This window comes from Cannabis sativa, chromosome 8, assembly GCF_029168945.1.
Source record: "Cannabis sativa cultivar Pink pepper isolate KNU-18-1 chromosome 8, ASM2916894v1, whole genome shotgun sequence".
Lineage (NCBI taxonomy): Eukaryota > Viridiplantae > Streptophyta > Magnoliopsida > Rosales > Cannabaceae > Cannabis > Cannabis sativa.
In genome coordinates, this window is record NC_083608.1 from 16,934,884 (window position 1) to 16,948,758 (window position 13,875).

The 13,875-nt window shown below is 31.9% G+C and overlaps 2 protein-coding genes across 3 annotated transcripts; both read left to right on the forward strand.

Moving 5' to 3' along the window:
* The first annotated feature begins 863 nt into the window (after positions 1 to 863).
* LOC115701470 (mitochondrial fission protein ELM1) lies at positions 864 to 4,657 on the forward strand. 2 transcript variants are annotated; one of them, XM_030629282.2, is made up of 11 exons: positions 864 to 1,169; positions 1,306 to 1,468; positions 1,594 to 1,660; positions 1,781 to 1,877; positions 2,241 to 2,390; positions 2,498 to 2,624; positions 3,144 to 3,256; positions 3,337 to 3,400; positions 3,505 to 3,598; positions 3,696 to 3,804; positions 4,319 to 4,657. In XM_030629282.2, exons 1-11 carry the CDS (start codon positions 987 to 989, stop codon positions 4,418 to 4,420), a joined length of 1,269 nt encoding a protein of 422 aa, XP_030485142.2. In that variant the 5' UTR covers positions 864 to 986; the 3' UTR covers positions 4,421 to 4,657. The 2 variants fall into 2 exon arrangements, with proteins under 2 accessions (XP_030485142.2, XP_060958469.1); XM_061102486.1 differs by having other exon boundaries at positions 880 to 1,169; positions 1,768 to 1,877; positions 2,182 to 2,390.
* A 1,593-nt stretch (positions 4,658 to 6,250) lies between these two features.
* LOC115701018 (casparian strip membrane protein 1) lies at positions 6,251 to 7,909 on the forward strand. Its single transcript, XM_030628703.2, has 3 exons — positions 6,251 to 6,678; positions 7,221 to 7,344; positions 7,453 to 7,909. The coding sequence occupies exons 1-3, from the start codon at positions 6,410 to 6,412 to the stop codon at positions 7,666 to 7,668; spliced, it is 609 nt and encodes a 202-aa protein (XP_030484563.1). The 5' UTR covers positions 6,251 to 6,409; the 3' UTR covers positions 7,669 to 7,909.
* Positions 7,910 to 13,875: the final 5,966 nt, after the last annotated feature.

Sequence of the window (13,875 nt, forward strand, 5' to 3'; positions counted from 1 at the left end):
TCGATCAGATTCCATTTAATTTTAGTAGAAAATACATGCACAAAGTATCATAGATAATTGTCACCCTAAGTCTCTTAATAAATACATTAAATTTGCATCAAGTTATTATTTCTTTTATACTTTTAATAAATACATTAAATTTGCATGAAGTTTTACAATTTTACAATAAAAGTACAATCTAAAAATTGCTACAAATATATAAAAAAATATTTTTTGTGTTAAATATAACATATTTTTTACATTTTATTTATTAAATTCTCATGTTGAAGTAATTTCTCAAAGGATAATGATACAACAATTTAGGAATAAGTTGAAGAATATTTTTTTTTGTATCTATTAATCAAAAGTACTCTTATATTAAATTTTATTAAAATGTACCCACTTTTATAAGTGGGTTGCTCAATATATCTTCACCCTTTACTTAAATTAAATCTAGTACATAATTTACAGTAAAAATTAAAATAAGTAAAGTAAACCGAGTATACAAATCAATCGAGGAAATTACACTCAATACTCTTTTTATATTGTCCTCTTTTATTTTTACTTTCTTTTTTAAAGTCTATCATTTTTACTTTTTTTTTTAAAATATTGTACTAATTTTGCCCATGTCACTTCAAGATACTCTCCATATGACTCTCTTATGTCAGGGTATTTTGGTTACAATACATATAAAAACAGGTATGTTTCAATTAAATATAAAATTAGAGGTAAATTTGATTAATTGATTAATAAAAGTGGTATTTTCAACATACCCCTGTACAATCTACATCTAATTTCCTCCACAACCTACGACATTGATGGCCCAATTTATCTGGGCTCAAATCTAGAAAGCCCAAGAAGTCATCCCAAGGCCCAAGTGTTGCAAAAAAACAGTTCCGACAGTGCAACTGCAACTAGAACCAGAATGATGATCATGAAATTTCCATGGAATTTGAATAAGATTCTCTAAAACGCAGAACAGGTTGCTTGCGGTGGAGCCTCCTCAAATGAGGCCAATCAGGCTCCCCGAAGTTACAATCGGAATTTCTGGATCGCCGGAGATATTCTCCCGTGGAATCCACGGCGTTATCAAACGTGCCGTCATCATAGGAAACGGCTTCGCCGGTGCCGAGAATCAGTGCATCGGTTTGGTTCGTGGTCTTGGCCTCTCAGGTCGCCATTCTCTTTACGTGAGTATTTTCATTATTATAATATTTATTTATTTTTGTAACGAGAATTCGAGCCAGTCAAAGATCAGTAGAAACTTGCACAAAATTTGCGTTTTTTTTCTTTAATAATAATAAAAAAATTATTTGTTAAATGCAGCGTGTGAGTAGACCTAGAGGAGGAATCAACGATTGGCTTCACTGGATTCCAGTTGCTCTACACAAAAAATTAGAGCACTTGTTCAGGAGGATTCATGGAAGCTTGCGGCTTAGAATACCAGCTAAAGGGCACAGAGTAAATCCCATTTCGTTTGGGCAAAATGGTATTGTTTTTCTTACTGTTTTTATTGGAAGAAATAAAAGGAAGAATCTTGAAATTTTTGGTGATTTTTTTTTTCTTTCTTTTCAAATGATTGCATATACTGAACATGGTGGTGGACTAGAGCAGGCATAACTGATATCTTAGAGGCTGATGCAAATCATATTGCAAATATGGCTCGTGAAAATTTGGATAAGTATGTTTATTTTGCTGGCACTGTTCAGAAGATTTTGAAGAATTGTGTTGTATTTTGTTTTTTGTATATCATGCAATGTTCTTATGTTTGTCTCCAATTATTGATAGTTTTGTTCTTCAGGGATGGTCCGTTGCTTGTGGTAGCATCTGGAAGGGATACCATTTGTGTTTCAAGCACTATAAAGCGTTTAGCTCCAGAAAGTGTTTTTGTTGTACAGGTTTTGCTTAAATTTGTTCTCAATTTGATATTTTACTTCTGCTTATATAATTTGTTTCTTTGTAGCTTCTGAGGAGGACCTGATGTGCTATTGTTATCTGTTTCTGTTTACTGGGCCTAAATATTTTTTTCTTTCTGAAGACTTATTGTTTGTTGAGTGTTTGCTTATTAAATAATACATTGGAATTATGTTGGGTCAGTTGCTTGATAGATTTATCTTTCTCTTAATTAAGTTGCAATTGCAGTCATTTGATTTTCTAACTTAGTTTTCTTTCTCATTTTAGCAATGTGGTTTTGATGTATAGGAAAATGGAAATATCAGGGCATCTCAAGCGCATTCTTTTCTTTGGCTTTTGTGTTTCAGATTCAACATCCTAGGACGCATCTGAATAGGTTTGATTTGGTCATAACTCCCCGTCATGATTATTACCCATTGACACCTCATGCACAGAAGCAAATTCCATGGTTTTTACGAAGGTGGATTACTCCACGTGAACCACCTGGTAGGAATGTGGTGGGTACCTTCGACAGAAGAGCTAAATGCCTAGTCTAGTTTCAGATTAGTTTTGTAGTCATCATGCAAGTATATATCGAGATCATTTTTTTGTCGATTTTGTTCAGGTTCTCACCCTTGGAGCTCTTCACCAAGCTGACTCTGCTGCACTAAAGAAAGCTGCTTCTGCCTGGCATGATGAGTTGGCATTGCTTCCCAAACCTTTGGTTGTGGTTAACATTGGAGGCCCTTCAAGTAATTAGTTTGCATATATAAATTAATTACGACTTATTTCACAGGGCCTCTATTTTATTGGATGTCATTTTGTTGTTCTTGAGCATGGGTCATCTCCTTTTAGTATTTTTGGATTTTGTTGATAGGTAGGGAGTCTGTTTTAAGTCATTCAAGTTTAACTTTATTGTAGTTCTCTGATGCGGCTTGGAGAAATTTGACAGTAGGGACTGCATTATTTTTTTGCTATTATGTATATAGTACGATAACTTAGTATTGTGAAAATAGTTTTTTTTTTTCCACAGAAATTGTTTGAGAGCTGAATGATATTGTTAGAGCCTTGTAGCACCAGAATTTTGCCATATTCTCTAGTTAAGAATTTTCTTTACTATACAAAGAACATTAGCCATATAATTATAAGGTCTTGTATGCTAGGCTATTTCATATTTAAAGTTGCATATTAGGCTTCATTTATCTTTATTTCTCACTGTTTGATCTTGTATCCCTTTTTATTTGAATAATGATCCATGATATTTTAAATAGGAAATTGTCGTTATGATGTGGATCTTGCTAATCAGTTAGCATGTATGTTACAAAATGTCCTTCCGAGTTGTGGAAGTGTGAGAATATCTTTCTCTAGACGAACTCCTAAGAAGGTATGATACAAATGCACCCCCTATGATTATAGGTTTTATTATGTAGTATGGACTTATATCCTGAATGTGTTTGTCAACAGGTGTCAAAAGTTTTTGTTAAAGAGTTAAGTACTAATCCGAAAGTATACATTTGGAATGGTGAAGGTACTTATCATTTGATGCATGAACATCCTTATTTCCTACACTTTTGTAGATGTATACGTAAGTAGTGTTGAGATTATTAATTCATATTCTATGCTACTGCTTAGGTCCAAATCCACACTTGGGGCATCTAGCTTGGGCTGATGCTTTTGTAATCACAGCTGATACCGTCAGTATGTTGAGTGAGGCTTGCACTACGGGGTATGTTACAAGAATGATGATGAGGCTAATTGTTGTCTCTAACTATGCATCTGTTCTTGATATTGATAAAATTTTGATACACTGTTTTTGGTCTCAGCAAGCCTGTTTATGTAATTGGTGCTGAACGGTGTACATGGAAGTTTGCAGACTTCCAGAAGTCTTTACAGGAACGAGGAGCAGCTCGACCATTTACTGGGAAAGAGGATGTAAGTTGGCAGTTATTTTATTTTTCTTGTATATGTTGCTAATTTAAGGATCTACAGTTTTTGTGAAATATTTCTTGAAAAAATTGTTCACTTGTTAATTTTTTTTTCTTCTAAATCTATCAATTGGAAAGGATGGATCTTAAAGAACTCTCTCGAGCATGATTAATTGAATCATGCATCCTTTGCAGTATCAATGGTTCAATGCAGCTCTAGTTTACACACATAGGAAGCTTTTCTACAATCAGTTTTTATCAAATAAAATGAATCTATCTATGGTTGCTTTCGAATGAAGAACTCTCTTTGTTAGAACACGAGTTGGGCTGTATTTTTTTTCATGATGCATATCTTGTGTGGCAGGGATCACATGTGTTATTTGTTAATAGTTAGCATTTACAATATGGCGTGTAATAAGCGTTGTTATTTAAGTTACTTACAGTGAAAGTTATTTGAAGATGTTTTATCATTGTCTCGACCAACATTTAAGCGATATAAATTTGATTGATTTTGTTGATAGATGTCCCAAAGCTGGAGCTATCCTCCTCTTAATGACACTGCAGAAGCTGCCCATGTGGTAAAAATGGCACTCTCTGAACGTGGATGGAGTATACTTACATAGTGGCTGGTCTTACGAAGTTTTTGCTCAGTCTTTTTGTGTAAGATGTTAAATCCTTTTTCTTCTTTTTCATCTTTCCTCCCAAGAGTAGTTTTCCCAGTTTTGTTTAGCTTAGGTATTTTTGTATTGATTGAGAGTGAGGCTCATGAGTAGAACACCAGCAGAACTGAGTGTCTATTGTATCATTGTATGTATAATAGATGAGACAAGTTTTGATCTTTTTCTCTTCCCAAAAGAAAAGAGTAATGACGTGCACAATCTATGCTTAAACATTACATTGATATGATAGGTTTTTTAACCAATAGGACATATAGTTTTCAAAAGTAGTATCACTTGTATTAATGTTTGAGCGCATATTTTAAGTGCAAGTTCAAGAAAGGGTTTATAAATAGGGATTATTTCACAAAAACATAAAAACAACAAAAAAAAATTACAAAAATACGGTTTCACGGAATTTTAAATACTTTTACGATTTTTTTGATTTTATTTACAGAAAATATGGTTTTTTTATATTGTAATCTTGTTAATTTGTTGTTGATTTTTTGTTATCTGTATGATATTTTATGTTGTTATTTTGATGTTACTTTTATGTAATTTTCTTGTTGATTTTATGTTGTTTTCGTATTATTTTTTAGAAAACCGTAAAAATATATAAAAAAAAATTCTTTGAACGTAAAAATATAATTATTTTACAAAAAATGGTGTCTTATGTAATTATTCCTTATAAATATAAGTAATTTAACCCTATGTTGCTAATTGAAGTGGTAATTTTGTTTTGGATCCAGTCTTTTAAAATTAACTTTTAAGTCTTATTTTTACCTTTTTCGAAAGAAAAAAGCTATACTTTTAGAAAAAAACAAACATTTATGAATTAGACGAAAATATTTTGTTAGATTTTTAGCTTTTATTTTGTAAAAGTTACCGATTGGACTTTATGTTTTATTAAATGACAAAATGAATTCTGTATTTTTTAAAATGGTAAAAATAAGATCTTGTGTTTAATTTTTGACGATTTTTTTTTAATATAACTAACTTGAAAACAATTCCTAACATGAACAAATACAGACAATGAAAACAGCTTTGTCATAACACCCTTAGATGATTATTATTAAATTTTATTTTAATAAAAAATCAATTCAAGTTTTATTTGTACCATTTTGGTAAATACAAGGTCTATTTCGTTATTTAACAAAATAAAAAATCTAATTAATAATTTTTACAAAACACATGATAGAAAATGGTATTTACCCTTTAATAAATTTAACATAAGTTGTTAATTTAGAGAATAAAAGCGAAAAGAATCAAGGCAAGGAGGAACCCACCAAATTATGGCCCCCAATCCCACTTTTCATAATCTGCAGTAGTGTTATTTGTTTACTATTTATAAACTCATTGATCATCATTCCTACCTTTTGTCATAAGAATATCACAACTATTTGACTTTGTTTTGCTGGATTTGGGAGACTTATATAACATGGTGGTTTAGCTGACTACTTTTATATAGTAAAAGAAAAAACTTCTTTGCACTTTCTATGGCTGTCTTTAATTTCTTTATTTAAAACTATACTACTTTTTCTTAATACTTTTACATACTCAAAATCCATTGTGTGACATATCACAAAAGCCTCATAACCACCATTTGATCTGCCATACAATCATATGATTAATTAAATAAATCCTTGATCAATATATTTATGAAGTTGAGCAGTTGTATATAATTAGGTTGACTTAATCCATTTATTTATTTCATGTTTTAAATCAAAAGTCATTCCTACTAAAAGTTTCATAATTATTAGTAGATAACAACAACTCTCGTTTTCTCCCATTTACTTAATATAATATTACTATGCAAAAAAGGCCATCTCTATATATAAGATCAATATCCATACCATTAATTTCATCCCACCAAAGCATAATACAATCTCATCTCTTCATCCATTACTACTCAAATCAAGTGTAACATATTCTTATTTATTCTCAAAGTAGAAGAAAATGAAGAGTGGAGATCATTCAACCACCATTGATGTTGCAGGGCCAAGCAACTCATCAACAAAAGGAAAATCAACTACAGTTTTAGTAGCAGCCCCCAAAGCCACAGGAATGAAGAAAGGAATGGCCATAGCCGACTTCGTCTTAAGGCTTGGCGCCATAATTGCTGCGCTTTCAGCTGCAGCCACCATGGGAACCAGTGATGAAAGTCTTCCTTTCTTCACTCAGTTCTTCCAATTTGAAGCTAGCTACGATGACATGCCAACATTTCAGTACGTACATACATGCATGCATCTTTATTATGCCTTTACTTTTTATGAAATAAGATTTTTCTCCCTGAACTATGACTCTCTAGAGTTTTAGTCTCTAAATTTTTCTGTTGCAAAATTTTCTTCCGAATTATAAAAATCGTTGCAAATATCTCATTTCAGTTCCATTCTTCTCATTTATTTAAATAATTATCACAATAAAAATGACACTTTCAGTGATAATTTTTAGTCACAATAAAATGTTACTTCTGATTAAAATATAGTATTTATATACAAGTTGTCACTAATTTAGTTTTAGTCACAACAAATATTGTGACTAAAAATACATATAGTCATTAATAAATTATAATTTTTATGATTAATATCTTTAGCTACAGACCTTTTAGTCACAACATAAGAATGCTGATTTATAATTAGCCATAATTTTTAAATTGTGACTAAAAATAAAATTTTTCGTCGTGAATTTGCTGAGAACAAAAAAACGGCCTCTGTTTTGGTAACAAGTTACAAGTACTAATAAATTGTTGATGATTAAAAATGTGCAGATTTTTCCTGATAGCAATGGCACTAGTGAGTGGCTACCTAGTCCTCTCTCTTCCATTCTCCATAGTCACCATTGTTCGTCCCCATGCATCTGGAATCAAGCTCTTCCTTGTCATTATGGACACTGTAATACACTACACAACTATACTACTCTGTCACTCTGTTATTGATCTTTTCATATATTTGTCATTGTTCTTCTTACTAATTAGCTATAAACATATTTTGTTTGTTCAGGTGGCACTAACTCTGGCCACTTCAGCCGCGGCTGCAGCGGCCGCCATAGTTTACTTGGCTCACAATGGCAATGCTAGCTCGAACTGGCTTGCCATTTGTAACCAATTCACAGATTTCTGCCAGAATGTGAGTGGAGCTGTGGTGGCTGCTTTTGTTAGTGTTGTTGTCTTCATATGCTTGATTCTGCTCTCTGCTTTGTTTCTCAGAAAACATTAAATGTTAGAAGTTGTTCACCAAAAATTTATCAAGAAAAATCTCCAGATCATGGTTAATTTCTATTAATTGTTTATGATGTGTGTAATGTGATGATGATTTTATTTTACTTTGTTATTTGCTTGGAAAAATGTTATAGTAGAGTGGAATATATTGTAACACTTTGTTATTATCCTTAATATAATTGTAAACTTTGATTTGCTTCACCTTTTAATACTATTTCTGTCTTTTCTCTAATTATTATTATTATTATTATTTATATAAGGGAGTATATTCCCTATTTTTTTTTTACAATTTTAATATAATCACAATTTACTTAACTTCAACTTTTATTAAAATTAATTGATGAAGACAATAATGTACTAATTTTATATTCAATAAAAAATATTATTTCATTTAAGAGTGTTTGCGAATTGATTTGATTTGTTTTTTTATATCATCACCGGTTTGTACTAAAAGAATAGTGGTTTAATACTACGACAATTAAAATTTCATAAAATTTTGTGGTAATTACACTAAGGTAAAATTCAAATCGAAAGATATTTTACTTGCACCTAATCATTTTTTTTTAAAAGTGTGTATTTAGTCAATCAAAGTAGGGAAATATTATATTTTGATATAATATTTTTCATTGATTACAAGTTTATTTCTAAAAAGATAATATTTAATTTAGTGGGCGATCATTATATTATTTATAAATAATATAATATATATAGATTAAATATGTGTAACAAAATAATAAGTGTGTGTATGATAATCTATATTAGTTCTCATCATTTTGTAAGATATGGTGGAGCTACTTGTTATTATGTGTAACCTCTACAATTATCACCTATATTAAGTGTGTAAAAAAGTGTTACACATCTAAATTTGAATTCTTAATGTTATAGGAGTTTGGTGTCTGCATGAGTTACATATCTTTTACTCTCATTGAGTTCATAACATCTATGAGAGGTTTTGAGTTAGAATTTTAAATGGTGATATCCTAAACACTATATAAAGGGGTCTAAGGTGTTCATATTGAGAAGAACCAAGTTTTAATCAACAAAACACTTTTCTAGAAACCTTAAAAGGCTTGATAATTCTAAAGTTATTTTCATGAGAGTTCTCTTAATGCTTAGAGATAAGAAATATAAGCTTTCAGACAAAGGTGTAAAACTTTGTTTAAGTTATGGTGATCCCCACTAATAATCTACATTCAAAGTTGTAATTCATCTCTTCTACCTTTCTTATATATATAATATATAGTGTACATATTGCATATATGTGTGGTATGTAATCAATCTTTTATTTTAGTCATTATTCTATTTTTTTAATTGAGTTGTAATATTGTAATTTATCTTCTATTGATATATAAAATCTCTAATAGTTTGAACGTGAAAAGGGTGGAGAATGAGAGGAGGTTCGAATGCATTCAAAGAGATGGTGTTCTCTTTTATCCACTAGGGTTCCCCGAAGGGTGCCATCATTGCAAAGTATATGGTACCGATCACGCCTGGGTGATTGTGCATGTATTGCATGAATCACCCAAACTATCGAGACTTTTAAATTTAATGTTTAGGGGTTACTTTTAAAGTTTATGATTGTTATTGATAACTCTATGGTATAGAGTTAATTTTTATGCTTTTAAACTAAAGTATTGTGAGGAGAGTAATGAAAATGTGTTTATTTTGCTTATTTTTAATTAGTTTTAGTGTTATTTTCTATTTAGTAATCTAACCTTTAAGTTTTGTAAATATTGATATTGTTGGGTGTGTTTTTTCAATTAATTGTGCTTATTTTGTTGAAAAAGGAGGAATTAAATTGATAGGTAAAAGAGAAAGAAGCAAGGAAGAAAAGGAGTACAAGCTGGAACTGGGTTGGTTGCTGAAGCAATGCTAAAGCAATGCTGAAGTGAATTCAGCATCCTGGTAGTGACGTGGAAACACGAATTTCACTTATCCACCTCAGCAATTTAGGTCCAATCACTCAAATTGCATCAGCCAGCTGACATGGAAGAAAGGGGTCTCACCCTAGTGGGCCAAAGTGGAAAAGTTTGGGCTTCTATTTTGGGTGAGGAGGTTGGTACCCTAAAAACCCAACATCAAAAAGAAAAGAAAAGGAAGTACACATGGTCATCTTCATCATCTTGTATGTACAGTACGGGGCAGCTGCCATTTTTTCTATGGAGGAGTTTTAATTGCAGCAGGAAGTACAACAAAGAAGAAAGAAGAGGGGACCAAGCCTAGTGTTTGAATTTTCTTTTACCCTTTCTTGATAGTCTTCTTTATTTTTCTCTTTGTTATTGTTGTTTGTACTTAGTATTCAAAACTTCTTGAGATTGTAAATTTGGGCAGCAGACATGGATGAAGTATTTTTAGCTTGGATGTTATCTTTTTATTTGAATATGAGCTAAGCTTTTGAGGCTTGAATGACTATGAACTTCTAAGTTGGGTATGATTAAATTTTAAGCTTACTTTAGCATTTGTTTGCCTTTGTTCATTCAAGTGAGTTTCATTTCAATTGATTGTTGTTTTTTGGCCATGAATAACAATTTGCTAAGCTAGATCTTGTACTGGAAGGGCTAGATCTAGTAGTTCAACTTGAATGAAGCAAGTGAAAACCTAGATTTAGGCTTTTCTTTGTAAGTGGATAGGAATATTTCATTTACCTTGCATAACTTACCAAATGAATGCTTGAATGGTGTCCTGCTTGCTGGTTTGATATAGGAATATATTGAGCTTAATGGTAGGATTAAAGTTGTGAGTGTTGGAAAATTCTCACAAGCCTAGAGGAATTTGTTGTTATCTCTGTGCAGAATGCTAAAGTAATGCTGAACCAATGCTGTACTGACTGTAAAAAAACCTGACTAGAAGGAATTAGTTATTCAAGCCATTTTTGCCATATTATATTTTTTATCTTGCAAACAATTTTTCTAGCAGCAGTAGTTTTAATTTTAGCAAGTTTAATTCTCGTCAATTCTAATTTTGAATCATTACTCAACCATTTACATATTATTTCTTTTTATTTTAAGTTGTAATTAGTTGATTTTACATCAAACTTTGTTTGCAATCCCTGTGGAGACGATCTTACTTATCACTTTATTACTTGTGTGACTGCGTATACTTGCGTATATAATTTTCACAACAAGTTTTCAATTTTCACAAAAATGGCTTGGAGACGATACTCGATTTATCACTTTATCACATTATCAAAAACTTGTTGTGAAAAATTGTGTACGCAAGTATACGCAATCGTAACAGGTAATAAAGTGATAAATCGAGTATCGTCTCCACAGGGATTGAAAATTAGAAATTAATTTATAAAACTAATTACTCACAAATTGGTTTCAACAAAAATAACATAAAGTGATGAGAATATGTACAAAAATTAACAAACACAAACTATGAAAAAAAAAAAACAAGCTAGAATTATTAAATTGGCCTAAAAATGCAAAGTTGATATAATGGTGCTAATGAGTATTGTTGTAAATTGATAATGTCAACTAGGAATTTAAAATGTCATAATCCTTTTTCCAAAGTGTTTATGGTTTGATTCTCTAATTAATTAACATATTCCTATGCCCAATTAATTTTAAGAATACCAATTTAAGCACAATTCCTTCAAGTCATACAAGGTAAATAACACATTCCTATGCTATTTACAAATTACACTTTTCGAAGTTGATAATCATGCATCATTCAAGCAATTCCACTAACCCTATTTTTTCCAAAATCAAGATTAGCTACTACTTACTAATGGTGATCAAGCAAAAGTAAGCAATTGCACAATAAACACTCTTGAATGAACAAAACCAATTTACTAAACATAGCAATAAAATATCAAATCATAATTTAAGTCAAGAAAATAATTCTAGCAAAATAAAAATTAACTCATAATAGATTGTGCAAAAATTACAAAATTTAAAAGAAAAGAAAGATAGAAATAAAAACCCATTTAGAGCTTGTCACAAGACTCTAAGTTTCTTCTCCAAATTGCTCTTCTTCTTCCTCTTGATTTTTTGCCAATCTCAAAATTAAAAATGCTAAATTAAAACCCTAAAATAAAACCCTCTTTCTTCTTTTTCTTCTTTTTCTTCTTTTTCTTCATTTCTCTTCTTTTCTTCACTGTCAGCCGCCCTCTTTTTTCCTTAATTGTTTCACGCCTCACTGCCTTCTTTTTCTCTTTTTTTTTTACAAAGCACACGTATAATGCATATATGATCTTGTAACCACCAACATAGCCCTACGTGGCCCATGCTTCCTTCTCTTTTTTTTTTTTTTTTTTTTTAATTTCTTTTTCATTCAATTGTTGAAACAAAGGCCCAATAACAAAATATCAATATATTTGGACTTTAGTGATTTTAATGACACTTTGATGAAATATTAGCCCCATAATTTTGAACCATGTGATAAGTCAAAAATATGCATTTAAACATTTTACAAAAATACACAACATTGAGATTAACACTTATAAAATGGAAAACTAAATTAAATTGATAAAATATTACAAAATTAATTAAAATTTAATCTAAAAAATACTAAAATTAATATTTATGCAAAACTAAATAAAACCAAATAAAAGTCACTAAAATAAACTAAAAATACTTGAGAACAAAGCTAATTTAATACCCAAAAAGATATAAATAACTCTATTTTCATAGAGTTATCAGTTATCCTAATTGTTGACCGAGGTTTTCGGCAACTGATAAAATATTATAAGATTAGAAAGCTGTAAGAAAATTAGAGAAGGATTTTTACGTGGTTGGGGCGTTAATGAGCCTTAGTCCACGAGTCTTTGTTATTTATGGATGTATTTAATACAGAGAATGTATTTGGTGAGTGTTTACTCTTATAAATACAGAGAATGTTCTTGGTGAGTATTTACTCTTCTTGCTCTTATGCAACCCAAGATTCTCGACACCATTTAATGAGCTTTGAGGGGGTATTTATAGTGTTTTTGGTGGGGTGATCCCCAGAATTATTGTACAAGTGTATCTGTAAGTATCCATAAAGTTGAGCATTCCCAATGAATATACCATGAGTAATGCATGGTCAAATCCCTAGGTGCTGTAGGGCTTTTATGTGGGATGTCCTTATTGTCTTTTGACTGATGTGACTCTTCACAGTGTAGCCGTCGATAGACTTAAATGATCATTACTTTGTAGCTGCAGATTGGGGGTTGTGCCGTCAGACTTTATTGCGTGTAGCAGTCCCAACACGTTTCCTCCCATGCGGCATTAAATGCGACTTGATTGCTCAGGGGAAGCCTGACACCTCGCGGAGAGCCTTAGTATTACTTGGGCTTCCGGGAGCGTATGGGGCTCCCTATGTCTTCTCCGGGAGGCATGTCCCGGATGCTGTCTTATTTACATAAAGACTTAGCAAATAATTTAAATGACTAAGCTGTTTGATCCACGTGTCCTCGTCTAGTTGGTCCACGTATATTGGGCAAAATCAGGGGCAACATTTACCCCCAAGCCTTATTTATTTGGAAAATAAAACAAGGCTTGCTCAAGTGCCTCTGGTCGACTCCTCGGTTTCTTGGCACGAGATTTGAGCGCGTGAGGGTGTATTTAATGATAGCCTTTAATGCAGCGATTCACTTTTTGCAGAGGTCAATTCGTTTCACGCCCATTGATTGATACGGCGCATTAATGGTGACAGGCAGATACTCAAACGTTTCCACCGCCTTAATTACGAATCAATCCAACCGTCGATCTTTGGGAATTCGAATCGTGCGTCTCCCTAACCGTTCGATTGGTAGGTGATAGTGCCTGTTCCTCATGCATTTTTGCCTATAAAAGCCACCATCTTTCCTTCATTTCGGTTACTTCCCATTTCTTGCCAACTTTGCTCGAGTTTCCGAGAGAGAAAAAATCCTCAAACCAAGAGAACACTTTCGAACACTTTACGAATTTCCCAGTTAACCTTCATTCACCACTATCAACCGACCTTCTCTTGTTTGATCGACAACATAACCCCCAGTTTTAACACTTCATTGTAAGTTTCTCGCATCCCTTGCTTTACTGTTTGTGTACATGGCATGCTTTACTTGTCTGTTTGTTTTTTCTGAGTTTGGTATCCGAAGTTTCTGGGAATGTATTCTTTCGGGTTGTTCACGTAACAGGTCTAGGTTCACCATTTCTGGTGTTAGGGTTTCTTTTGTCACGTATTTGTTGTTATTTTTACAAAGGACCATACGCTCGTTGTGTACTGGTCTTCTAGGGCA

Coding starts and splice junctions, on each gene's coding strand:
- LOC115701470 (XM_061102486.1), top strand. CDS start 987: ATGAGGCCAATCAGGCTCCCCGAAGTTACAATCGGAATTTCTGGATCG. Junction 2,391..2,497: donor AACCACCTGGTAGGAATGTG/GTGGGTACCTTC, acceptor GATTTTGTTCAG/GTTCTCACCCTTGGAGCTCT. Junction 3,599..3,695: donor AGTGAGGCTTGCACTACGGG/GTATGTTACAAG, acceptor TTTTGGTCTCAG/CAAGCCTGTTTATGTAATTG.
- LOC115701018 (XM_030628703.2), top strand. CDS start 6,410: ATGAAGAGTGGAGATCATTCAACCACCATTGATGTTGCAGGGCCAAGC. Junction 6,679..7,220: donor GATGACATGCCAACATTTCA/GTACGTACATAC, acceptor AAAAATGTGCAG/ATTTTTCCTGATAGCAATGG. Junction 7,345..7,452: donor TCCTTGTCATTATGGACACT/GTAATACACTAC, acceptor TTGTTTGTTCAG/GTGGCACTAACTCTGGCCAC.